Raw genomic sequence first — 24,835 nt, 5'->3', positions numbered from 1 at the left:
CATCTCTAGCAGATTCACGAGAGTCACTCGGTTCACATTGGAGAACTGCGAGTTCCGGGGAGGAGGAGAGTGAACCAAGTCGCAAGCGCACATTCCAAGTGCCACTCCTGGTAGCGCGGTGAAGCCGGGTGCCACCGCCCACGGTGGGCAGCGCTGGGGACCCTGCCCATCCCCCCGACACGCCCGGGCGGTCATTTCCGGACCAGGAAGCCGCGGCTGATGTCCTCGGGCCTTTCTGTTTAGGAGTTGTTTCCCACTGCGTGTTCTGGGACAGAAAGAGGAAGGACAGCGACTCCCCCTTACGCCTCTGGGCCTTTTTTCTTTCTCGGGCCTCCTGGAGGCACCGTGCACCTTAGGTAGACGTCACCGGCCGGGACCCGGCGCGTCACCTACGGCACCTGGGTCCCTTGGGTTCCATCCATTCGTTTGTACCAGAATCGTTTGTTTGTGTTTCTTGGGTTGTAGGCAGGTTAAAGAGTGGGACATGGTGGGGAAAAGACGACAACTACAGATTACACTGTCGTCTCTACTGTAAATGTAAACATGGAGGCAGAAGGGAAACCGGCTGAGCTGATCCACCAAAAGTTTCCTCAGTCAAGAAGTGACCTAAGTAACCGTGTCCCGTTCTCTTTACATAACCTGATACAGAGAAGAACACAGATCTTCGTATGGTAACTAACGTGGTTACCATTTTAATTTTCATGAGTGATGGTTTTCTTCCTTCCTTCCTTCTCTGGACTGAAGAATGATCCAGAGCTTTGGCCCCGAACACCAGCAACGCACCTTCTCCCGGGAGGCCACTTTTTGCTATGAATTCGACTTCTGAAGATGCAAAGTATCGTGTGAGGACAAATTTTCGTCTGCATCTGGGAGACTGCTTGGGGTGTAATTTCTGACCCAGTGGGTTTCTGGGGGCCAGGGAAGGAAGCAGGGAGCAGGGGTCACGGGGCTGAGCCGAGCCTGAGCTCTCCTCCCGCCTGCGCGGGGACGCCCGTCCTACACGAGCATTCCCGACTGGCTCTCTCAGACCAGACTGGCCGCCTCTCAGGTCTGGGGACGTGTCTGGAGGGTGGAAATGTCGGTTCCAAGAGGCGGCCTCGAGGTTCAGAACCTGTCCCCTCCAAGGTGCGAAGCCATTAGGCTGCGGGCAGAAACAGCCCTTGCATTTCCGTTTCTCACTGGACAGGACATGTCAAAGGACTGTGGGTATTGAGATATTTTGTTACCAGCAAAGGGGCTGTTCGCCACCTTTTAACTCCTAAAACTCCGGAACAGAGCAAGTGGTTAAGTAAAAAAATTAATAGGTTGGAATGTCCTAAATGTTAAATTCCTCATGAGCCCAGAGTAGGTACATCTGAAGTTGCCTAAAGGAATATCGGGCTTGGAGTCATGCAGATGTTGGTCTGATCCAAAAAAAGAGAGCGTTTCCAGAAAGCAGCTCTATTTTGTATCGCGTGTCCTTCCAGCAGGCTGATCCCACGGTGCTCCTCCTCCCCTGTTTTCCCAGGAAGGAAACTGTGCCCTTCACAGCGGGGTGCATCTCTGGGCATCTCCACACTCATCTTGGTGCTTGGCGCTGCCACGGCCATGGGGGCTGAAGGACACATGAAGGTCGCCGCTGGCACCAGGGGACGTGGATGGCTGTCTGGAGCAAAGCCCACTGTGAAAACCACACCCCCAATCCTCCACGTTTCAGGGCTACCACAATTACAGGGTTGAAATACAAAACAAAACACGCTTCAGTTATCCCCAATATGCACGGTTTGTTAATGAATCTCAAAATAGCTTGGAATATTTTTCTCTTTACGTCCATAGTAGCAAGCCCCACTCAATTCCAGACTCACCTGTCAGATCCCAGGAACAAACATCCCAGGGAGAAAACAAGGCCTGAACCCCAGTTCTGCACCAGCCTAGAGCTGCCCAGTGAGATGGCTACTGGCGTTTCACTCCGGCCGATGGGACAGTCTCTTGGCTTAGCTCGCGACGTCTCTCCCCAGTTCTGTGACTCACTGACGCCGTAGTGATGCAGGGATGGAGGGAGCCTCTCTCTGGGCTTTCTTTTTGATGTATCTGGGTCCTAGGACTCAAAATTCCTCAGCGCCCTAAGCTGTCCCAAAGGCAGCTTAGAGACAGTGCCAGACCGTGACGCATTTGCTGTCCGTGCCCGCGTCTTTCGTCATGCCAGGATGCTCCGTGGCTGCCTGTCCAGTGGCAGAGCCGCCCGTCCAGGCCTTTCTGCCATCCCTGGCTCTGGCCCGAGAGTGACCAGCAGGGCAGGGAGAGGGATCAGGGTGGGCAGAGCATGGGCTCTGCTCGCTTGGACGAAATCCACAGAGCCGGAGAGCAGGGGGACCCCACACGTGGGCTCATGGCCGAGGGCACTGCTCTGGGGAACCACTGCCCTGCGGGTCCCAGGACATGGTCGGTCAGGAACGCTGTCTCAGCACTGACCGAGGTGTGCGCCGTGTGCACACAGCCTGCCTCCCGCCTCCTGGAGGACCCGTGCATACCTGCGGAGTCGCTGTCGGGGCACAGGTGTGTGGATACGTCTCCCACCGGAGCTGTGGCTCGTCTCTACCATCCCTCAAGGCCCCTGCATTTACGGAGCCTGCTGGCCTTCTCTCCATTTGCCTCACGCAACGTCCCCGGTTGCCTCACTCAACGTCCCCGCACTTTACTGGCCTTTTAATGTCATGATCTCACGCTTGTGAATCAATCTCTCCCTCTTCTCTGTGTCATTCTCCGTCGCTTTTAGGAACCAGATTCCCGCCGGGACATCGGATGGGCGTTCCTCTTTGTTGTCATTAACATGATTGATTTTTTTTTTAACACTTAACTCTTTAGTAGATCTGGAATTTGTTTTTGTGTAAAAGGTAGGGAGGAAATACATATTTTTTTCCACTATCACTCGACAGTTCCTTAGAAATTTAAATGTAAGATCTTTTTCTAATTTTTTTACTTGAGGCTTCTTAGGCCGCCGGCTTCCATTGCCAACACAGTATTCAGGTACATGGCTAAGCGGGTTTCCTCAGGCCTACCAGATCTAAGACAATGATAAGATCAACCCTATTTAGAAGATTTTTAGATGCTCTGAGCCAGCGTTGAGGATTAAGCCTTGTGAGGTGGTGCTAGGCGGGTGTGGAACGTGGAGACCCTTCCTTAGCTACTCTGCGTCCCCGGATCTTGTCGGAGGATGGCTAGTGGGACAGAGACTTCTCCCAGAGGAGGACACACCTCAGGGGACAGGAGACTGCAGTCCCCTGGGCCCTGTCAGCCTGGCCTGCTCCACTGAGTTAAGGGACACCCCCGGGAGGCCACCCGGAGGCAGCGACGAGCTCCTCTCTGTGAGGAGGTGGCCCAGGCCTGGGGCTCGGGGACATGTGTGGGTGCACACGGTGGGCAGCTTTGAAGGGCTTCTAACTGCATTAGGAGGGACAGTCCCATGGCCCCACGGTCACTCGTGGAACGTGCCCGCAGCGTACAGCTCTGCCTTCCCCTCAGCGTCCCTCCTGCTTCTCCGGACTCCGTCCCAGCTCGCACATGCACAGAGAGGCCTCCGGGGGTGCCCCTCACTGCCGTGTCCACACTGCGGCTCCCGCGGGGACACTTCCTCACTGGGGACAGTCCGCGGCTTTGCTTCCTTGGGCCACACAGAGAAGATGGACACACAGTGGACAGGGAGTGGGCAGGAGGAGAAGGAAACTTGAGATCAGGCGGGGAGCACTGTGCCTTCGCCGTCCGGTGGTCCCGTTTCTGAGGAGCAGGGGCACCGACCGTGTCCCGGGGTCGGTGTCTTCTCGCCTCACGAGGAGCCCGTGCTGTGCCTTGGGCACCTGCCCCTCTGCCGTCCTGTGACCCGTCTTCTGTTTACACGGAAAAGAGAACAGACACCGAGCAGAGCCTCGCTCCCTGGACGGCGACTCCAAATGATGAACGGGAAGGCAAGACGAGATCCTGCCCCCCAACCTCCTAAAAGGCTTCCCCACAATGACCATGACCCCCGAGGAGAGCAGGACTTGAACCCGGGGCTCACGGCTCGGCCATTCGAGGCTGCAGTTACGCCCAGGGACCGACTTCACTCAGAGCGCCGTGCTCCACGCAGGTCCTGGGGTGACAGTCCCCGCCTCGCAGCCCTTGCCCACAGCTCATTTCTAGCCGAGGCTGCTTTGGGTCTCCTTTGTGTCCCGAGGGTATGTGTTCTCCTCGAGGCTGGAGTCTGTTTCCAGCAGCGATGGTGCACCTTGGCCCCAGCAAGATGCGCTCCGGGAAAGGCTGTGGCACCATCCGGCCCGGCCTAGGCCACCTTCTCTCTACAGCGAGCCTTGTCTGCTCTCCCATGAACGCAGGGCTCGATGACGTGCTCCCTAAGGCCCGGGGAGCGTGCAGTCCCACTGCACTGGTCCAGACAGGGGAGGACCTACTTTGTGTCACCTGGGGCATGGACGATGGCGAGCCAGGTCCCCCCACCCCCCGCCTGGTGCTCTGGTGCTGGGAGTTGGGGGCTGTGGGGGCGTGGAGACGGCCGGGCAGTGCTGGTGCCACGGGGCGGCCTGCAGCTCTGCCCACAGCCCTCCCTGCTAACTCGCGGCTTCTGATCCTGAGGGACACCGAGGCCACTGTAGTCACCAGGGCCTGGTGCTGGTACGGGAGCAGACCAGCGGGCGACTGAGAGGAAGATCAGAGAAAGCCCTGGGCGTCCCCAGTCAAGCCCACCCCACCAGTGAGCGCGAGCACGGGGTATGCAGGGAGGATTCGCACGCTGCCCCTCGTCCTCGTCCCCGTGACCTCGTGAGAGCAGCCTGCCCACTGAGTAACAGAGCCAGGCTGCGCGCTCCAGGCCGCTGTCGCCAGCGGCTGCCCTGCCCCAGCAGGCAGACGAGGAGCACTTGGCCATGGCCCTGGAACGAAGGGGGGCCCCGGAGGGCGTGGGTACTAGAAGCAAGGGTGAAGCATAATCAGAGCCGAGGCGGGAGACCATCCCGTGACCCGGAGCGAGGGACGTCTGTTTCCTGTAAGTGTCCCGAAGTGCACGTAGCAGCGTACAGACCGTTGTCACCACTTGTAAGTGGCATTACACCCTTCGCGCCACTCTCTAGACCCCAAACTGTGCTCCGCAAACAGAAGGTCTGTCCGCTGACCCTGCGCCAGCCCCCGGCTCCCTCCTGTCCCCATGTGTCTCCTGGAGTCTGATAGCTGAAGGACCCCACATGGACAGAGTCCTAGAGTCTTCGTTCCGCAGCGTCGGGCGGGTTTGGCTCTGTGTGGCGTGTTCAGGGCTCCTCCCGGCTGCGGCGCACGTCGGAATTCTAGTCCCGTTTAAGGAGGAGCAGCTCGCCACCGTCCGGACGGAGCTCGCGTCGTGTACCTGCTCACCTGTCGTGTACCTGCTCACCTGTCGTGTACCTGCTATTCGCTGGCAGATGCTTGGCTCCTTTCCTCTGGCTGTTGTGAGCAACAGCAACCGGCTGGGAGCGCGGGTGCGCGGGCACCTGTGTGAGCGCCCGGCTTCCGTGCTTCGGGACGTAAGCCTAAGAGTGGAGTTGCTGGGTCGTGCAGCAGTCCTGGCTTTCCTGTTGGAGGGACAGGCACTTTGTTTTCCACATTCGACTGGCTTCTGTGCGAGGGCTCCAACTTCCGCTCCGTCCCTCCCAGCGCTCGCCATTTCCCCCCTTTTTTTATTACAGTCGTTGTTTGGGAATCATTTCTCCAATGAAAACTTTTAAAGTACGCATCACAAAGCCAAAATGTGGATGAATTAAATGCCTGGTCCGGTAAAGCAATACTTACACTGGTCCCGTGTAGGACTCTGGGAGGAGATCTCCCTCTGCTCTTGTGGGATGGTACAAGGTCACTGCCCTTGGTGTATCCATGTGCTTATGGGAATCCTGGGGGTTATTCTTCTTCTCAAGCGGTGATCCTGTTGGGTGTGTTTATTTTTGCCTCAAAACGAATGCCGTCTGTATTCCCAGATGGCTACAGTTTGGACAATGTCAGCAGCAAAAAGAATAATAATGTAATTGATGAAACACACTAATTTTTTAAAAATCCCTAGTGCCTACTTGTCCTCAGGGACAGAGAGAAGCAATCTTCCTCTTGATTTCCAGGTCCGTCAGAAATGAGAAGACCGCCATTTTGTAGCCCTTAATGACCCAAGCCAGGGTCGTTCATAAGCGTATGCTAATACTCGTGGATGGAGGAGTGGTAGGGCCCGTAGCTCACTCCATACTAAACAGCACCCTGCGGGTGACTTATTACTTACAAAGGGACCCGCAGGTCTTTATAGTAAGAGACTGATGATTTTAATCACTCCATCAAGTTTAGTGTCATCCAGAGAGGGTCCCTTGTCACGCATAGCCCATCTACTTGATCTGAAGTGCACAGCATCACCTCAGAGACGCTTGGTGATGTTTACCTCAGTCTTGTAAAGCCTCCAGACCTAACCTCAGTTTGTGGGAATAAAGAACTTAGAGCCGCTGGTTAAGCACCAATCAGACAAACCCAGAACATGGAACAGTCTATAAGAAACTGGCCTGGCCTGACCACAAAGTCCACAAAACATGAAAAAAACAAGACAAAACAAAAAACTGTGGGACCATTCTAGTCTAGAATAAAGAAATATTTAACAACCAAAGGGAACGTGTGAACTGTGACAGGCTCCCCCATTGGGGAAACTAACGGCTGTTGATGACGATGTTGAATGTGGATTGGGTACTGGATGATGTTGTGGGGTGATTGTCAATTTTCTTCGAGGTGACAGTCATGTCAGAGGCTCAGTAAGGGACTGTCCTTACTCCTAGAAAATGCTGCTCACAAACACAGCTAAGAGTCAAATGTCACGGTATCCATGATTTTGTGTCAGAGTTTTGGCTATGATGTATGTAAGTGTGAAGAGAGAGACACAGAGACAGAGAAAGACCCAGAAGGAAAGCAAATGTGGCAGAAAGATGACAGGTGTTGACTCTAGGTGGACAATTTAAGGGCGATCATTATCCTACTATTTCAGGTTTTGTGTCTGCTTGAAAAGTGTTGTAACAAAACGTTGGGGGAGGTTATTTGTAGCTAATGTTTTATGTTCCGTGTTCTCTAGAACCCCATCCCTGCCTCTTGAAAGCCTTTGTGTTTCTGTTTTGCAGTTCGGGACCGAGTGAGATCGAAGATGGAGAGAGACATTTTGGCAGAAGTGAATCACCCTTTCATTGTGAAGCTTCATTATGGTAAATAGAGTGAAACATAACGTACTTTTGAGAGGAGCTAAGCAACCTTCCCCAAATCCAAGGAAAATGAAACAACACTAGGTCAGGAGAAGATCCCTTCCATCACAGGGCCCGGCCTGTGGGGCAAGGGGCTGCCTACCCACTGCAGCCCGTAATCTCTTCCGCACTTGTCCTCTCTGAGGGAGCAAGATCCCCTGTTTTAACCAGAGACTAAAGCGAGGGGGCTATACTTTGCTACTAAGTAAATTATCATTGATAAAGTAGTAAAATAATAATAATAATAAAAGGTATCTTGGCCTAAATTGAGGTGAATCTGTGACATATTTTTGTGTTGTTTTAGAAGAAAATGCTTCATGACCCAATAATTTCTTTAACCAGAATGGCATCAGCTTCATATTTTAAGTGAATATTATGTTTCCAACATTTTAAAGAGAGTAGCTCATTGATCCCTCAAAACTTTCTATCAGGAGAGGTTACTGTTCCTGTTTCCTAGAAGAGAAATGAGACACAATCAAATAATTGTTATTCTTGGTCACATACCTGCGGCACCCCACAAACTCCTCAGAGTTTGCTTTCTGTAATTACCCTCCTCAGAGAAGCAGTGAAATCTTAAAGCGAAAAATAATGAATGAGGGGTGCCAGAGGGCATTAACACTTACTACCCTACCGAATAATTAATATGAGGGAAATACGGGGTGGGGGGAACCTACCTTGTTGGTTTCAAAGGCGCTGAGTGTGGGGGTTTGTCAGCGAAATTGTCACAGATTGGAAGGAAGCAAATGTGTGAGCCATGCCCAGAGGTAGGAGGGCAGAGGCTTCTCGCTCTTTGCTGGTCACCTCTTGATTACTCAGAAAACACTTCAGTCCCCGTAGAACATGTGTGTCTTGTCCTTTCAAAGCTGGTAAGAGCGACGGTGCATGTGAATTTACTGAAAGGCCCGGTGGCCGCAGACAGGTGCCCAAGCTCTGTCTCGAAGCCGCCCAGGGAGGCTGACTGCTCCCCTCCCACAGCCACCTGGGCCACTGCGCAGCCGCCGCTGTCAGATCCAGACCTCTGTGTCACTCCAGTTGCTTGCCGGTGTGTGTGTGTGTGGCAGGGGTTCTCTGAGGAAGAACCAGCCTCTTTCAAGGATTTCTAAATATGTCTTCCATGGCTCTGTGGTTGAGCAGAAGACACTTACTCTCCCTCTGCCTGTCAAGCCCTAGGAGAGAGGATTGAATCCATACTTTATACAATTCTGAGAAGGATTTTTTGGTTAGAGGTTATCTGTCTCTAAAACCCTAACACGTATCATGTTTCTAGTGTTTTCTTTTAGAAAGCCAGGCGCCCCTGGCTAAACGGTGGGGAACATGAAGCATGAACAGTGGGCCCATCATCACGGCTCAGACCTACAACAGGGGCCCCATGTGCCATTATGCCTGGGGCTGATGGTCACCGATGCCTCTGGGAGGGAAGGGACCACATGATGGAATTCCTTGAGCTGGAGCTGTCTATGGTACAGCCCTACAGAGGGCAGGAGCCTTGCCCACACTGGGTCAGGGCCGTCATCCAGCTCCTTGCCACAAGGCCGGTGGTGCCCAGAACCCAGCATGGGTGGTTGGAGCAGATCTGTGCCTCTGTGGATCTTCCATCCCTTCTGTGATTAAAAAGGGAAGGAGAGGAGAAGAAAGGAGGGGGGGTGACCCTCTAGACTTAATGAAAGTGGGGGACACAGACTCATTCCTGCCAACCCTTTCCCGGAGTTCTGCCCCAACAAGGGGCCCCCCCGCCCAGCTACAGTCCTCTTTCTGGAACGTATGGCGCTGCAGCCCACTCGAGTTCCGGGCCCCCTGAGACACCAACGCACCCTCCTTCCACAGCCTTTCAGACAGAAGGAAAGCTCTACCTGATCCTGGACTTCCTGCGGGGAGGGGACCTCTTCAGCCGACTCTCCAAAGAGGTACGCGGGGCGAAGCTCGGGGGAGGTCTGTGTGCGGCACACGTGCCGTCAGTACGTGTGAGAGCATGTGCGAGGTCAGTGTGCATGCTGAGTGTGTGAGAGAGTGTGTGCGTGGTGTGCACGCTGAGTGTGAGCGTGTGTTGTCCATGCTGTGGGGGTTCCATGGTGTGAATGTGTGTGTGTGTGCGCGAATGTGTGCATCTGTTTTAGAGAAGTTGCAAGGTCGCATGGAGACACGATCTGTTGTCCGTGAAAGACGGGGAGCAAACAGGTGCTTCCGGGCACTGGGAGCACCGACCCCCGTGCTGTGTGCACTGCCCCATGGGGAGCGGATGAAAGCAGAGACGGGCTTATGGTAGTGGCTGCAGACACTGTTCCCCAGCATCTCACTCCCCGTCATGGGAAGGTGCTGTGAGCACGCTCCCCACACGTGCCGGGATGTGCTTCCAGAACGTCTAGTCGGGCCTCCCCATGGGAGAGGAGGTCTCCACAACCGCTTCCAGCCTGGGGCTTGTCCTCGACCACAGTCCTGACAAGGAATTTTCCAGAATGTCACCCAGGACAACACAAAAGTTCTCTGGCCCCTAACGGATGTGAAGAGCTCTCTGCTTCGCAGCGTGGAAAAAGCCAGTCTTCTGCTTCAGACCACAACAGCACAGGGCTTAAGTGCCAGTGGCTCTGAGTGGTTCCTTTACAGGAACCTCGGTGAGGAAGGCAGTGGCACGTCGGGACGGCACCTTACCCAGGTCTCCCATCCTTCCAGGGCCGTCTCACCCAGCACAGCCTGGTTTACTTGCCTGTGACCGTGTGTTCAAGCTGTCCTCTCCCCTTCTCTGGCCCTCCCACTTTATGGCCAGGAGATCCTTCTATCATGCGTGGACTCCAAAGTCAGCAACAGATCAAAGTAGAGCCGAGGAGTCCCAGGGCCCATGGGTGGTTCTCTCCCTCTCTCCCCGGTTTTTAAGGGTCCCTCAGACCACGCACAACTGATATACCGGGGTCCTTGCAATACAGGCGGGGCTGTCAGATCCTCCTTGAACCAAGAGCCCTTCTGGAGCAGGTGTCTGGAGCCTGCTTTGCTCACATGTTCCCAAAGATGCAGAAGTATCGTCCCCTGCCAGTCTCTCTCCCTATAAGTATCGATTTCCCTTCCCCTCTCAGGCCACGTGGGCTTTGGTTTTGTCCAGCGTCTGACATGACCCACACTTTCATTGGGCTTCCTGACCAAAAGGCAACAGTAATTAGGAAAAAACACGGTAGGACCTCCCAAGGGGAACGTGCGTCTCCCATAACACCCTTTATCTCAGAATAACGGCAAAGTCGTCAAGTGTGGGCGCACCAGATGCTCGGGAACGATGTGGGAAAGTGTCCTCTTTCCGTCCTCTTTCAGCAAGGCCATCGGACCGCATCCTGCCGTGTATGGGTCCCTGTACTGACATCCTTCAGGGATGCGCATGGTGGGGTGTTTCATTTCTGCGCAGAGGCTCTTTGTCACTCGTATGTGGGGATGATCCTGAGATGTGCCCCAGGAACTCGACGAGTGGCGAAGCGGTCTGAGCACGGACCCGCAGACCAGCCGGGCCGGCTCCAGAGACAGAAAAAGGCAGTGGAGAGAGTATGACCGCTCGCAGAATCAGACTCCACGTCAGCCCGCAGACTATGTTAGCCAATTTCCCAGCCAGGAAGGGTGCCTGTTGAGCACAGGAGCTGGAACAGGAGGTCCCAGAGGCCAGAAGGGCAGTGAGGGTTGGCAGGTCCCCGAGGTGACCACCCAGGACCACGGGGCCACCGTGAGTCCTGGCCCCCATGGGAAGCACCCCGTGTTCCACCTGTGCCCGCCTGACCTGGTCGCCATCCAGTTCCCCAAACGACCCCTATGCTAACTCTGCGTGCCCCAGGCAGCCAGCGGAGTCCACAGTGGTTCTTCCTGTGTCTGCATGCAGAGAGGGGATTCAGGAGTCACATCAGTGACACTGATTTCTCACGGTGGATGGAAAACTGGCTTGTGACAGCAACCTGGCTTTCTAGTACGGCAGCTTTAAATATTACCAAGCGCAGGAGATGCAGAAACATCTGATTCTACCAAGCACAGAAGGTGCAGAAACGTCCCCCAGATGATGCCTCTCAGGGGTGCTGGGCACCTGGCCTGGTGTATGCATCCGCTCGCCTGAACCAGGATGCTGGCTCGGGGACCCTGCCGCCCACGGGTCCCTCTCAGCCGCTCATATTAAAATCTCAACCCAGAAATACAGCCCAGAGCTCCATGATGCCTGGGGTGGGAGGAGGAGGAGGAGACTGAGTGCCCCACTTACGGCTAGTTGAGCCGTCTTTGTAGGGAACAGCTCTTCTGCCTTCCCTCATCCCAGACCGGAAAGCGCTCGTTTCCTTCAGAGCCGCAGGGCAGGGTGGGGGAGCCCGCGACCTTCCGCAGAGCAGAACCGAGTCGAGTCACGTGGTGGGTGACTCTGATGTTGTCTGGCAGAGTTGTTCAGAACAGACCAGCCACAGAATAAGCCCAGCGACCGTGCTCTGTCTTCCTAGGTGATGTTCACCGAGGAGGATGTCAAGTTCTACCTGGCTGAGCTGGCCTTGGCTTTGGACCACCTGCATGGCCTGGGGATCATCTACAGAGACCTGAAGCCTGAGAAGTAAGTGAGGACGTAGGAGGATGCTGCCTCCACACCCCGTTCCTGCTGCCCCTGTCAAGAGCCGCTGCCCTCTGTCTGACTCCCACGTGCGGGTGCACAGCAGGCAGTAGGCTGGGGCCCTCCTGCGCGCCCCCCACGAGGGTTCTGCCTGCTCGCCCCGACACGGTGCCCGGACAGGTGTGGCTGATGTGGATCGATCAGTACAGCCGTTCCCAGCAGCGCCTCTCGCCTGATCCTCATAACGACGCTCTGGGGCAGGCCAGGCCCTGTCCCTGCTGTGCAGGGAAGGCCGGGCAGGCGGGGGCACCCCCCACTCCTCCTGCTGTGGGGAAGCCTCAGGTGTGGCCACCTCGATGCTGGCTTGTCTCTTCCACACTGGCCCCTTCTGTGCCGTCCGCCCGCAGAGCCCAGAAGCCCTCCCAAGACTCCCATGGGCCATCTCTGGTGGCCGTCAGACGAGCTGTGCAGAGGTTTTCTAAAGGATGGTAGGACGGATTCCCCAGACCTTCCAGGGAGATCTTGCATGTCTTTGGCGATGATCCTCCCCAACATTGTAGGATATTTGAGCAATCTGTTCTCAATTGAAAGATGAAATTCTCTCCAAAATCACAGTTTCCATTTCAGGCTTTTTCTCATATCCCGTGTCGAGCTGACACAAAGCAGTGGGACTGGTGGACACTATGTTGGGTTCAGTAGGACTGACTGACCATAGTCCCGAAGGCGAAGTCGCTGATTTTCTCACTCGGGATCCACTACCCCATGAGACCATTGGATTCCACCTACCAAGGCCAAGGTCCACGAGTGCCCCTGTAGAGCCTGGTGGGACATCAGCTTTGGGCCCACGGCAGCCCATACCTGCAGGCCAACTCGTCACCGAGGGCTCGGAAAGGGGGCTTGCAGCCCAAGCCCCACAGCTCTTCCTCTTTCATGGGCACCGCACTGAGGAAAGGACAGTCTCCCAGCTGCCATGTTTGCTGGACATGGTGGTTGCTTACGGGAAGCGTCTGGGCAGCGTGTGTCCACACGGGATGCAGAGCGCGTTTGTCCCACACCAGCGGGATGCTCACATCCCACGGGGCTTTGACATACGACCCACAGCAGTTCGCCCCGGTCGAACATCACTGGCCGTGCACGTCCATCAGGGTCCCAATAATTGCACAAGGCCCTATGTTCAGCGTCAGAGGGGAGAACGTTAGCCTGTCGGATGACGCTGCTTCCTCCGGCGAGCGGTCTCGGGAGGCGGATCTCAGAGCTGTGAGCCCCGGGCTCCCGGGAGGTGTGCTCCCTGCTTTGCTCTCTCTTTAAAGGTCAGAGGGATCTTTACAGTTGAAGATAGTAAGGTTTCATCACAGATTTGGAGAAAGAAGATTTTGTTGTCAAATAGAATTAGCAGGGGATTCATCTTGAAAGTTGCTCATTTCTGGGCAAAGATCAAGTCAAACTGAAAAGCAAAGATGAAAACATTCAACTCTTTCTTGACAAATTGTCATCTTAATGATGCACTCTAACATTTTCCTTCACGTTTCAATAAAATAGTAGGTCTCTCTCTCTCTCTCTTTTTTTTTTCTTTGTGATCCCATGGCAGATTTTTTTAATTGTGCTAAGAAAAACAGTAGAAAATTAGCACCTTTTTAAAAAAGAGTATTGCTTTTTTTTTAAGATTTTATTCATTTATTTGACAGAGAGAGAGATCACAAGTAGGCAGAGAGACAGGAGGGGCAGACTCCCCACTGAGCAGAGAGCCCGATGTGGGGCTCGATCCCAGGAACCTGAGTTGATGACCTGAGCCAAAGGCAGAGGCCCAACCTACTGAGCCACCCAGGTGCCCCTAGAAAATGAGCACCTTGGCCCTTTGTTGGGTATGGGGCTCTGGGGCCTTCTACATACTCACGTCGCCGTGAGTCCACCAGCGCTGCCCATTTTCCAAACTCTTTGCATCTTACAAAACTGAAACTCTGTCTCTGTGAGATGCTCACGCCCCCTGCACCTCCCCGCCCAGCCCCTGGCACCCTTGACGTTCTACCTCTATGGATATGACCGCGCTAGGTCCCCTGTCTAAGTGGAATATACGTTTCCTCTGTTGCGTGTGGCTCACGGTGCTCAGCACCTTGTCCTCAGGTCCATCCGTGTGTTCATGTGTCAGCACGTCACTACTCTCCCTGTTTACTGCAGCCCGTATGAATCCTCAAGGCCTTGCTGTGGTTTCTCTCCATTCCACTTCCTGGTCTCTTTAAGGCTGGACTGGCACCCCAGGAGGTGATGGGACAGGATTTAGTTACAGCAAAAATAAAGAAATGGAAGTCTAGGAGCCCTGGGGATCCTGAGGGCTGACAGCCTGGAAGAAGGGCTTCCCCAGGTGCTGGCCTGTGTCTCTCGCTCAGCCCTGCAGTGAGGGGCGCCCTCCCATAGGAGAGCTAGGAAGAGCAGGGCTGAAATGCCCTGTAGGCTGATGCTTTCATGTCAGACGCCGGTGGGACAAACGCTTGCACCTATGACAAGGTGAAGCCCGCAGAGCGCCAAGCCTCCTTGATGTGGAGGCCCCAGGTAGCATAGGCTTCCCAGCCGACCTTGGATCAGTCCCGAGAAGCAGGGTGGGGCTCACAGAGAGGTGGGGAAGAAAGAGTGTGCCCCTGGCCGTTGAGAGCCTGCCTGGATGAGGAAAAATTCCAGAGGTTCCAGATCCCCATAGGCCAAGGCCGTCCTGGACCCTCTCAATCACGTTCCTCACGCAGGACGGTCTAAAGGGTTCCTGAACCTTCCTGTGGGCTAAAGAAGGTCTCGAACCTGCAGATCCCAGCTTTTGCCTCGTTAACCCCAAACACCAAGAATCTGAATCCACTCGTGCCCCAGCAGAAGCTGCTATAAATCCCGAAGCCCACGTCTGCACCCAGCCGGCGACTCCATGTGGGGACTGCTCCCCAGCCTGGCCCGCTGTGCCCCCAGGTCAGCGCCCCCCCACCAGGCTTTTTGTAAAGCATCTGTTTTCTCCCCTGTCTTTCAGCATCCTGCTGGACGAAGAAGGACACGTTAAGATCACAGGTTCGTAAAACACAGCAGTGTTCTGGGGACCTCACCTCGGCTCTGCTGAATGTGGGAGCAGCTCAGAGCCCAAGCCCTTGTAGCACCAGCACATGCCGACCGCTGAAGTTTCATAGAGCTCAGTTACGCATTACGTTGGTGCGCGTCCTCACAGCCTCTAGAAATGCTCAGACTTTCCAGGTTCCCTGATGTTCCTCTCTCCTGACCAAAGAGCCTTCCCTGCACATTCTCACCCCTGACTGTTCCATTCAAGAGTGATGACGCACAGTGCTGGTGTCAGGGCAGATACCAGTGCAGTCCCCATAGCACGTCCCGACACTATGGCCCCTTCCTGGCTCCAGGTACCTTATGGGAATTCACGTGGGAACCTGTCTACCTCTGCAAACCTCACACCCCTCCCGTTGCCCCCAAATTAGATCGACCTGAAAACACACACCACCCCAGCTCCAGAACACCCATTGTATTTACTTCCTCTTGCTGCTGTCACCATCAACGCAGATGGGGTGGCTCACAATAATACACCTCCTCCATCTTATCGTTCTGGAGGCTCCAGAGAGCCCATTCTGCTGCCTTCTCCAGCTTCTAGGAGCTGCTAACGTCCCTGGGCTTGTGGCCCCATCCTCCCTGCACAGCCGGCAGCACAGCATTTCCGAATCTCTGTGACTCTGCCCCCAAATCCACATGAGGGCCCTTGTGTCACTGGGCCCACCTGGATAATCCAGGATAATCACCCCATCTCAAGATCCTTGGCCCATCCCTCCTGCAGGACCCCTTTGACCAGTGAGGTGACATGCTCACAGGTTCTGGGGCTTTGGGTATGGGCGTCTCTGGGGGCCATTCCCCCCACCAGCTGCTGTGCTGACCTTCTTCTGCCTCATGTCCCTCCACACCCACTCCTGCCTGTCCCCCAGCTGGCCGTTCCTACACTAACACTCTCTTCTCCTCCCCTGGAAGCTTGTCCCTGCTTCAGGGTACCTGGTCAACCCCTGTTGTTTTCTCAAAGCGTCCCTCAGCACTCCTGCCGGAGACCTCATCTTCCCTGCTCCGTGGCCCCCTGCGGTCGCGCTGCCCCTCTCTTGCTGGCCTGCCCCCCACCACACCCTGTCTTCTCCAGGGTGGGCTGACCCCGTCTTCGTGGATCCCCAGGGCTGGGCGGAGTGCATAGTAACTGGCAATAAACATTGACTACTCAATGCTCAAAGTTCGGTTTGTAAAAGTCCTCATGAGCTTCCATGCCAGATCCTGATTATGCCTTTCAGCAAGCCCTGAGCCCGCCTGGCCTCTGAGGTCGTGCCGTCGGGGTCACGGGGCATGCGTTGGGGACGTAAGATTCGGTTAGCGCTGCAGAAGTTCTCTGCCGGGTGAGGAACTGTGCGCGTCCTGTGCCTCGGAGCTGGGGTGCGCACGGAGCTGCCGTGTCCAACTTACTGATGATATGGCTGCGTTTGGGCTTTCTCTGGTTCAATAATCATGGATTCTGCCGTTATGACTATGATCAATCGTAATGTGGTACTTTGCCGTTTTGGCCAGGCCCAGATGACACGCAGCCCACCCCCCAGACTCCGATGGGCAGAGCAAGCCCCTCACGCTGCGAGTGAGCAGACCCACCCATGGGTGTCTGATGTCCTCACCCAGCACTGGCCTCACGCCATCCCGACGAGGTCCTGGAAGGAACGGGTGGATATCATCCTTCTTCCCAAACGTGCGGAAACTGAGGTGCCCGCCCCTTAGGAGCAGGGTGTTCCCTGTGTCCTTCACCCGCCAAGTGCGTGGACACACGAGCTTGGGAAGAAGGTGGGACGTGCTGAGGGTTTCTGGGGAAGGAGAGGGACGCGCTCGCTGCACACCAAGCAAAACCCCCGCGGTCCCTACCAGACTCACAGGTCTTCCCTCCCTACTTCACCGCCAGGGACTTCCTTCCCCAGCAGCCTGAAACTCCCTTCCAGCCCCTTCCTTCAGAACGACCCCTTCCCTCCCAACCCATCCCAGCAGCTCCAGCCAGCGGCCTCCCCCCACCCCCGCCCACTGGCCCTCAGCACCAGCATGCCCGGGGCCACCTGCTGCGCCTCTGAAACAGCGGGGCTCCTGGGACTTCTGCAAAATGCAGTTTCCTGATGCTGTTACAGGTCCCCGGGCTCTGCCGATTCCCGAAAGACCTTGAGTTGGGGAACGTACCCGTGGGGGCGTGAGGACACCTGCATCCGAGGAGGGTGTGGTGGCCGGGACAGAGCGGGTGGAAGTCACGCCAGTGACCCAGAGGCCCGCGGGTTGGGCGTCCACATGGAAACAGTCCTGGTGCTCCCCGACTCAGGCAGTGCCCTGTGCTCTCTCACTTCAGACTTCGGGCTGAGTAAGGAGGCCATCGACCACGACAAGAGAGCCTACTCGTTCTGCGGGACGATAGAGTACATGGCGCCCGAGGTGGTGAACCGGCGGGGACATACGCAGAGCGCCGACTGGTGGTCCTTCGGCGTGCTCATGGTAATGGCCTCCCCAGTCCGAGGCAGCGTCCCTTGTCACTGCTCCCTAGAGCACGGTCCCGTCCCCAGGGTGGCTCAGAGGTCTGGGAAGGAGCAGGGAAAACGGGGCCTGAAATGCGCACAGGCAGTGTGTCCCGGTGTAACCCACGGACAGGGAGGCCACCGTTCCCTGCAGCCTCCTCCCCGGCCCCCCCGAAATTCCCGCCCCCGGGAAGCAGAACCGGGATGCAGGTAAGGTCACACGTGGATTGCGAGTCAGAACTTCTTTACACTGAATGTTTTTACAGGCTGAGCGTGAAGGTTGTAAGGGATATGGGGATTTTTCATATTAGAGACATTTTTCTTACGTCAAACACAAAATCCTTCTACTTGGTTACAAAAATTAACATGAGCCAAATACACATGGAGTGAGACATTTTTACATCTACATCGAGAAACTTGAATTTGCTTTAGCTCGTGCATGTTCACAGACAGAGCACAGACCCGGACACCACCTAGCCCGGGGAATTCTGTGGTAATAGAAGTGGTGTTTGCTCCCTTTCCCTGTCCCAGATGGTCCCTCCTCTCCCGTCCTCCTACCCTGTCCCTCCACCCATCCTCCCAGCCGGCACTGTGCCCGTGGCCCTCCGTGCTCCCCATGCCCTCCGTCCTGACCAGACTTCTGACGCTGGGAGGGTCACTCAGCTGGCGTGAAGCCTGGCCCTGTGCATCCCCAGCCCAGCTCCCGTGTGTCCCAAGCCCAGCTTCCATGACTCCAGGCCACCTGCCTTGCCACCACACCACCGGCCTCACTTCCTGGATGCAACCCCCAGGACCATGTCTGGAGGTGGGATTCAAAGGTGAACCTTAGCTTGGTTCTGTCTTGTGTCTTCTTGGCACTCTGACCCGTTGCTGTTATCAGTCTGTCATCTTCTGTTGTAAAGACCCTCCGCAGAGCGTTTCCCCAGCACAGGCCTTCCCTCGGCACCCCATGACCTCGCGCATGGACTCCCATCACAGACAGCACTGCCCAGGCTCAGTGAGCTCCGTGCCCCGTGGGGGGGCGACACGGCTGTGGGCTCCCCAGCCTACCCTCCACCTGGGTCCCCTGCCCTTCCTTGTCCCAAAGCTACAGGAAAGCTCTGGACTTTGGGGAATATCACACAGAGGTTGGTTCTTGGCTTTTCTAAGGGAGACCTGGTTCCAGTGACGGTGTGGCGTTGTTGGCACGACGGGGACTGTGGGTGCTGGGCTTTTCTTACTGAACTGGTGGCATCATTTTTGTCAAAAGAACCCCGCAGTCGGTGTGTCACAGCAGCTGGGGGAGCACATGGCACAGGTTCTGGCCCTGTGGTTTCACCTGGTGGCCAGAAGCAGGAGGAAGGCTCGAGGTGGAACTCGCTCAGAGTTTGTAAGACATCTTCGCATTTCATCTGAACCAAAAAAATCTCGACATTACGTGAAGAGACTCTAAGTGGAAATAAAGCTCTTCAGTGATTGGTTTAAGATCACATCATGCCTCTACAGCCACATCTTCATTTCGTCCCAGCCACCAAGCCCTTTGGCCCCAAGGGGCACGAACTTGCAGCCAGATGTCAGGATTCCTGCGTTTGGCACTTCCTGGACAACACCAAGAATGACCTCCAAATTGCCATTTGCAGTGGAAGGGATGGGTCTAGTGTGGCCTTTAGTGTCGTGTCTGAGCTTGGCTCCGGAGGGAGGTCCGTTGAGGGCATGTTGTGTTTACAAGGTGCCCTCCACTGGCTTTGTTAAAGGGGGGAAGAGCCATGGAGGGAGCAGCCTGACCTATGAGCTTCACGCTGGAGGGGCCGCTGCCCATCCCTTGTGTTTCTCCACTGAGGAGCTACACCCGTGCCCTCTGATGATCCCCAAGTGCCCTCCAGAGAGATTGTATGAAGACACCTACATTGATGGGGGAGATCCTCGTCCTTGAACAAAATCGAATGTCTGAAGTTAGGTACTTGTAACTGGATGAGAACATAAGCCCTAGTGAGGGTCTCCGTTTCCACGGCAGGGCGCTAGCATCTCCACACCGGTCTAGAGCGCAGTCTTCAGGTTGGACGTTGGGGCTGCATTCCGTGTGTGCTTTGGAAGCCTCTCCTGGGTGCTGTGGTGTCACACGTCACAGCACTTGGGGTGCTTCTCCCGTTCTCCGGCACCGAACGTGTTGGATGTCCACCGCGGCCGTCTGTGCCGGTCATCCGTACGCGGCTGCACACCTAGAGCTGGTTCAGGGCTGCCGTCTCTAGCAGCCCTGTTTTCAGATTAAGATGCAGCTTGCTCTTGAGTTCGTGTTGAAGACTGTTGGTCAGCCGAATGAACTCAAACTGTAGGCTCCCTTCTCTCTTCCACAGAAGCTTCTCAGTCCGCGGCTCCAGACACCGTCTGGGCTCCTCTGTGTCGGGGCCCCAGGGCTGGCCCCTCTCTTCAGGTTCGTTGGATCCCTGTAGACAGGGTTTCAACCCCAGCGCTGTTGAAGTTTGGAGTTGGACGGTTCTTTGGGTGGAGGCTGGCTTTGCGTTGTAGGGTGGGAAGTGGCATCCCTTCCTCTGCTCTGGCCCCAGCCCCTCCAGTCCTGACCCCCAGAACTGTGCCCAGACCTGGAAAGTTTCCCCTAGGGGGCAGAGACACTCCCAGTGGAGAACCACTGCTTTAGATTCACCAAAACACTTATCTTCCTGGAAACCCCATAACCGCTCACGGTGCAGCTCCCCCGTCTCTTCGGGCCCCCACCATGCACTTCAGCGCCCTACCTTGAGCTGACTTGTGAATGCGTCCCCTGGGGCAGCCCCGGCTCCTGGGCTGGAGCGTGAGACGCCACGGCAAGCCACGGTTTATATTCGTTTGCCCGGGAAACCTTGGCCAGTCTCAGTTCCGTCCAGTGCCAGACCGAAACTCTTACTATGTATAATGTCCCAGGAAAACTCACCAGAAGTGCCCTGATTTACTGACATAGTTAAATACTGAGAAGTTTCTTGTTGAGAAGAGTAATACTGAAATGATGTTCTTTGTCCTCGTGGGATGGGAAGGGAACCCTTCAAGGGGCTGGAAGTGAAGCCAAAGCAGAGAGACACGTGTGGGCTGAGAAGGTACATGGCTTCCCCATCATCACCGGCGCCATCATCCTCATTACCAACTCGCACGAACGCCGCTGTGCTGGGTGTTCACAAAGGGTTCAGGATTTCCCACTGTGCTGCGTGGGGAAGAGCGACGTAGAAGGCAGGCGGGCAGGCTGGAGGGAGAGAAACACAAGGGATGGGCTCCTGGGCGCCGTAGTGCAAGCTGAGAAGCAATCAGTAGGCAAATGTGTGCAAGTTGCTGTTACCCGACGCGCAGACTTTAGGACGGGCTCCGTTTTTGTAGCACCGAGCAGCAGCTTCCTTGTTTCACGTGGCCTAAAAGGCATTTCCTTGAAACAGAATTTCATTCATAGTGGACTCAAGAAAGAAAGGACAGAGGGGAGAGGATAGACCCAAAATAGGAAGAGAAGGTTCTTTGCTAATACGATTCTATTTTAAGAGGTATTTAATTTCTGGGATCGACTTGCAGACTTTCATCCTGTTTTCGGGACAAGCAGCTCATCTGTCAGAGCGTCCTGCCTTTCAGTTTGGTCGTGTTTGTCTGCTTTCCCATTCTCTCCGGACTCTCACTCCCAGGATGTACGACTTACGTCTTGACCGATCGCCCGCAGTCTGCTCTGTGCGCCCTCATGGATCGAGTGAGCCCGGGACAGACGCGCAGCGAGCAGGAACCTTTAAGTTTCTTTTAAAACGTTACTTTCCCAAAGCAAACCGAGAGGATTCGTAAAGGCTTAACCACATGCATTTCTTTAATTTGTGATTTGTGATTTCACTCCTGGTAGCACATCGCAAGGACAGCTCCAAATCTTAGGAAAGCTTTTATGTACATTCCAGCCTTACTTGCAATAGCAGGAAATTGGAAGTGTTCTAAGTGTCCAGCAACAGATAAACGTATTTTGGCACATCCAGATAGAAAGTGATATGATGAAGACTTTATAATCAGTATGGGAAGTTTTTATCTTATTCTGTGAAAAGTGAGTATATAAAACCATGTTTTAAAAAAAAACAGCTTCAAGAAAGAACTAGAAGGAAAATAACGTGTTAATTGTGGCTTTCTTTGAGTAATGGGATTCTGGGTTATGGTTCTGGTCTTTCTACTTCTATGTGTTTCCCAAGATTTTCATAATGCAGAGGAAAAAAAACTATAGAATAAATTTTAAAGGGACAGAGAGATGCCGTCAAAATCAAAAGTAAGACAAATGTAATAAGATCTTACAAATTCCTGCACTGAAGTTGTTTTCTTATATGTAGACCTTTGAACAACATGGGGATGAGGGGCGCTGACCCCTGAAAGTCATCAAAAATCCACGTGTAACTTTTGGCTCCCCTCAAAATTAACTAACAATAGCCTGGTGTTGGCCAGAAGCCTTACAATAACATAAACAGTAGATTAATCCACATTTTGTACATTTATGTATCACATGCTGTATTCTGACAATACGTAAGCTCGAGAAGAGACAGTGTTATTAGGAAAATCCTAAGAGCAAATGTATTTACAGTATAGACCACAGTTAGCAGAAGGAGACCCGTGCATACACGTGGGTATCTCACAGCTGTGCTGTTGCGTCTGTGCTGTTCACGGCTCTGCAGTAATTTGGAATGACACGAGGACACGGCCGGGGACCAAGGCTATGGCCCGATTCAGTTAGATTTGGTGCCCTGTGTCCCGGACGGGGTTTGGTGGTGCTGCTGCCACGTTCCTTCCTTCGGGAGGGGTCAGCGGTGCACTTGTCGTCAGGGGTTTTGTGTGAGAGAGAAGCCTTGCTCAGGGAAGGCTGGCCCTCAGTCCCGTCTTTATCACGGAGCCCATCCTGCCAAAGGTCCACTTTCTGTTTTCAGTGCGTGGCAGCTGGTATTGGAGATGTTTGTGGTGCTGTCGTGTTTTCACCAGATGCTCCAAACGGACCGAAGTCATTCTGCCCTGGTCCCCTCAACAGCACCCACCAGAGGAGGACGGGGTCCTCCACCAGCCCCGCAGAAGCTGCCCAGCCCAACCGCCATCCCTTCACCCACCCTCTGCCTCCACAGCCCTCAGCCCCTCCCCACTGCAGTCTCATTACTCCTGGTGTTTCCCGCCTGCCCGCCCCCCCCCCCCCCCGAACTCGAGGCCGTTGCGCTCCCTCACGGACACCGCGCGTGTCGGCCAGCACCTCGGTTTAGCGCATCGGGATTGGGATAAATGAACTTCGGTTGCGTTTTGACATCCGGGCTCTCTGCTGTTCCACCCGAGCAGTCTGGACCTCACTCTCCCCGTTCTCTGTTGCTCTGCAGTTCGAGATGCTCACGGGATCGCTGCCATTCCAGGGCAAGGACAGGAAGGAGACCATGGCCCTCATCCTCAAGTGAGTACGGGACGCCTTCCCTCGCAGACCCGTCCAGTACTCCTTTGTGGCTTCCGATATCGGATCTTCCTTGTTGGAAACCCCAGGTCCTCGAGTAGACATTAGCAATCACCGTAAGAAGCATTCTTGGCGTTTTAATTACAGTGGACAGAGTGAGTGCGATTGCCGAGGGGTCCTGATGACGTCTTCCACCACAGATAACATTTCCCACCAATGAAAACTGCTCACGTTGTCCAGTGCAGGGATTTTAGGTGTGGTGATTAGTGACCTTCACAAACGAAGTACAGATTCAGAAGGGCAGAAGGAATAGAGGCTCCAGAGAGAACGAAAGAGGGGTTTCCTCTTTCTTTCTCTACCTCTTGACCCCATTTGTGCAGGTACCTGAGCTCTCTTGCCTGACGTTGGCAGGAATCCTGTTGCCCATGTAACAGAATACAAACAAGTTTTCTGTTCAATTCTCAGGAAGAATCATATACCATGCAAATGCATTTTGCTCTTAGGATTCTAGAAAGAAGCCTAAACCCCGTGCTGGTCTCGCTATAATACCTCAGATGTGAGCAGGCTCCTTCTAAGCGTGATGTCGGAGGGAGAGATCTGGGAGGAGGAAACAGGAGCGTGGTGGGAGTAGGGCTGCAGCTGGGGAACAGGGACACCCCAGCTCCAGATCGAGGTCCCCCTGCTGTGCGAGGATGTGGACTCCTGCACCGGGAGGACACGCCCTAAAGCTACCGGTCCTCACAACCAGCTCTTTCAGACGCTGCTGATGGACTTTGTGAAAGCAAGAGGCACCTAAAAAGCTTAAGCTTGTGTAGGTCACCCCATTGTTTACACGGAAGGAGAGAAGTTAGTGCAGGAAACCCCACAGAGAGGATTTGATCCGTGTCTTCCGGTATCACGTGACCCTTGTTGGACCGACACGTGTATGGCTGCAGGCTGTTGTGTGGTGTTGGCTATCTCTCTTAATGTTAAGGGGGAACAAGATCTTTACTTTTTCTAAAAGTAGAATAATTCCCTGCAGCTAATCCCAGGTGTGGACTCCTGACTTGTCAGTTTTCACTTGGGAGCAGATGAGTGCTTCTGAACCAGCAGCATGTGGCCCCATGGGTCCTAAAGCATGATTGGAGGACCCCGGGGGTCTGACACGCTGCTGGGGCCTGCACGCTCCTCCTGGGGCTGCTCCAATAGCTCAGCTACTGTAGGTGATACGGCTGTAAACGCAGGGTCATCTACCCCTCGAGTTAGTGTTTTCATAATCTTTGTGCTCAGGGACACCTAGTAGTGTCATTGCTGGATCACAGGGCACTTCTATTTTTACCTCCTGAGGAACCTCCACATGTTTTCTGAAGTGGCTGCACCAGCTTGCAGTCCCAGTAGGACAAGAGGGTTCCCCTTTCTGCACATCCTCCACATCCTTGCCCACTTGTTGTTTCTTCTGTTTTGGGTTTTAGTCTTTCTGACAGTGTGCAGTGACATCTCACTGTAGCTTCGGTTTCATTTCCCTGATGATGAGTGATGTGGAGCATCTTTTCATGTGTCTGTCCACCATCCGGTTTTTTCTTTGGAAGAATATCTATCCATGTCTTCTGCCCATTTTTTTTAAATTGTCTTATTTGGGGGCGCCTGGGTGGCTCAGTGGGTTAAGCCGCTGCCTTCGGCTCAGGTCATGATCTCAGGGTCCTGGGATCGAGCCCCGCGTCGGGCTCTCTGCTGGGCAGGGAGCCTGCTTCCTCCTCTCTCTCTGCCTGCCTCTCTGCCTGCTTGTGATCTCTCTCTGTCAAATAAATAAATAAAATCTTTAAAAAAAAAATAAATAAATTGTCTTATTTGTCTGGGTATGTTGAGTTATATCTGTTCTTTATGTATTTTGGGTACTAACCCTTTATCAGATGTGTCAGTTGAAGACGTCTTCTCCTGTTCCGTAGTTTGCCTTTTAGCTTTGTTGGTTCTTTCCTTCTCTGTGCAGAAGATTTTTGTTTTGAGACAGTCCCAATAGTTTATTTTTCCTTTTATTTCCCTTGCCTTAGGAGACACATCTCAGTAAGTCAGACCTTACTGCCTGCACTCTCTTCAAGGATTTTTTTATGGTTTCAGG

At 54.3% G+C, this 24,835-nt stretch overlaps 1 protein-coding gene across 4 annotated transcripts in view; it reads left to right on the top strand.

Moving 5' to 3' along the window:
- RPS6KA2 (ribosomal protein S6 kinase A2) overlaps positions 1-24,835 on the top strand; it is a 308,109-nt gene that overhangs the window by 236,753 nt on the left and 46,521 nt on the right. For all 4 annotated transcript variants that reach the window (XM_047733334.1, XM_047733338.1, XM_047733337.1 and 1 more), the window contains 6 exons: positions 7,134-7,214; positions 9,075-9,154; positions 11,696-11,802; positions 14,804-14,841; positions 17,180-17,322; positions 22,673-22,743. In XM_047733334.1, coding sequence (XP_047589290.1) covers positions 7,134-7,214; positions 9,075-9,154; positions 11,696-11,802; positions 14,804-14,841; positions 17,180-17,322; positions 22,673-22,743 — 520 coding nt within the window. The remainder of the gene's footprint in view (positions 1-7,133; positions 7,215-9,074; positions 9,155-11,695; positions 11,803-14,803; positions 14,842-17,179; positions 17,323-22,672; positions 22,744-24,835) is intronic.

This window comes from Lutra lutra, chromosome 6 (assembly GCF_902655055.1).
Source record: "Lutra lutra chromosome 6, mLutLut1.2, whole genome shotgun sequence".
Classification (NCBI taxonomy): Eukaryota; Metazoa; Chordata; class Mammalia; order Carnivora; family Mustelidae; genus Lutra; species Lutra lutra.
Note: the sequence above shows the minus strand (reverse complement) of the source record. Positions and strands in the feature narration are given on the sequence as shown.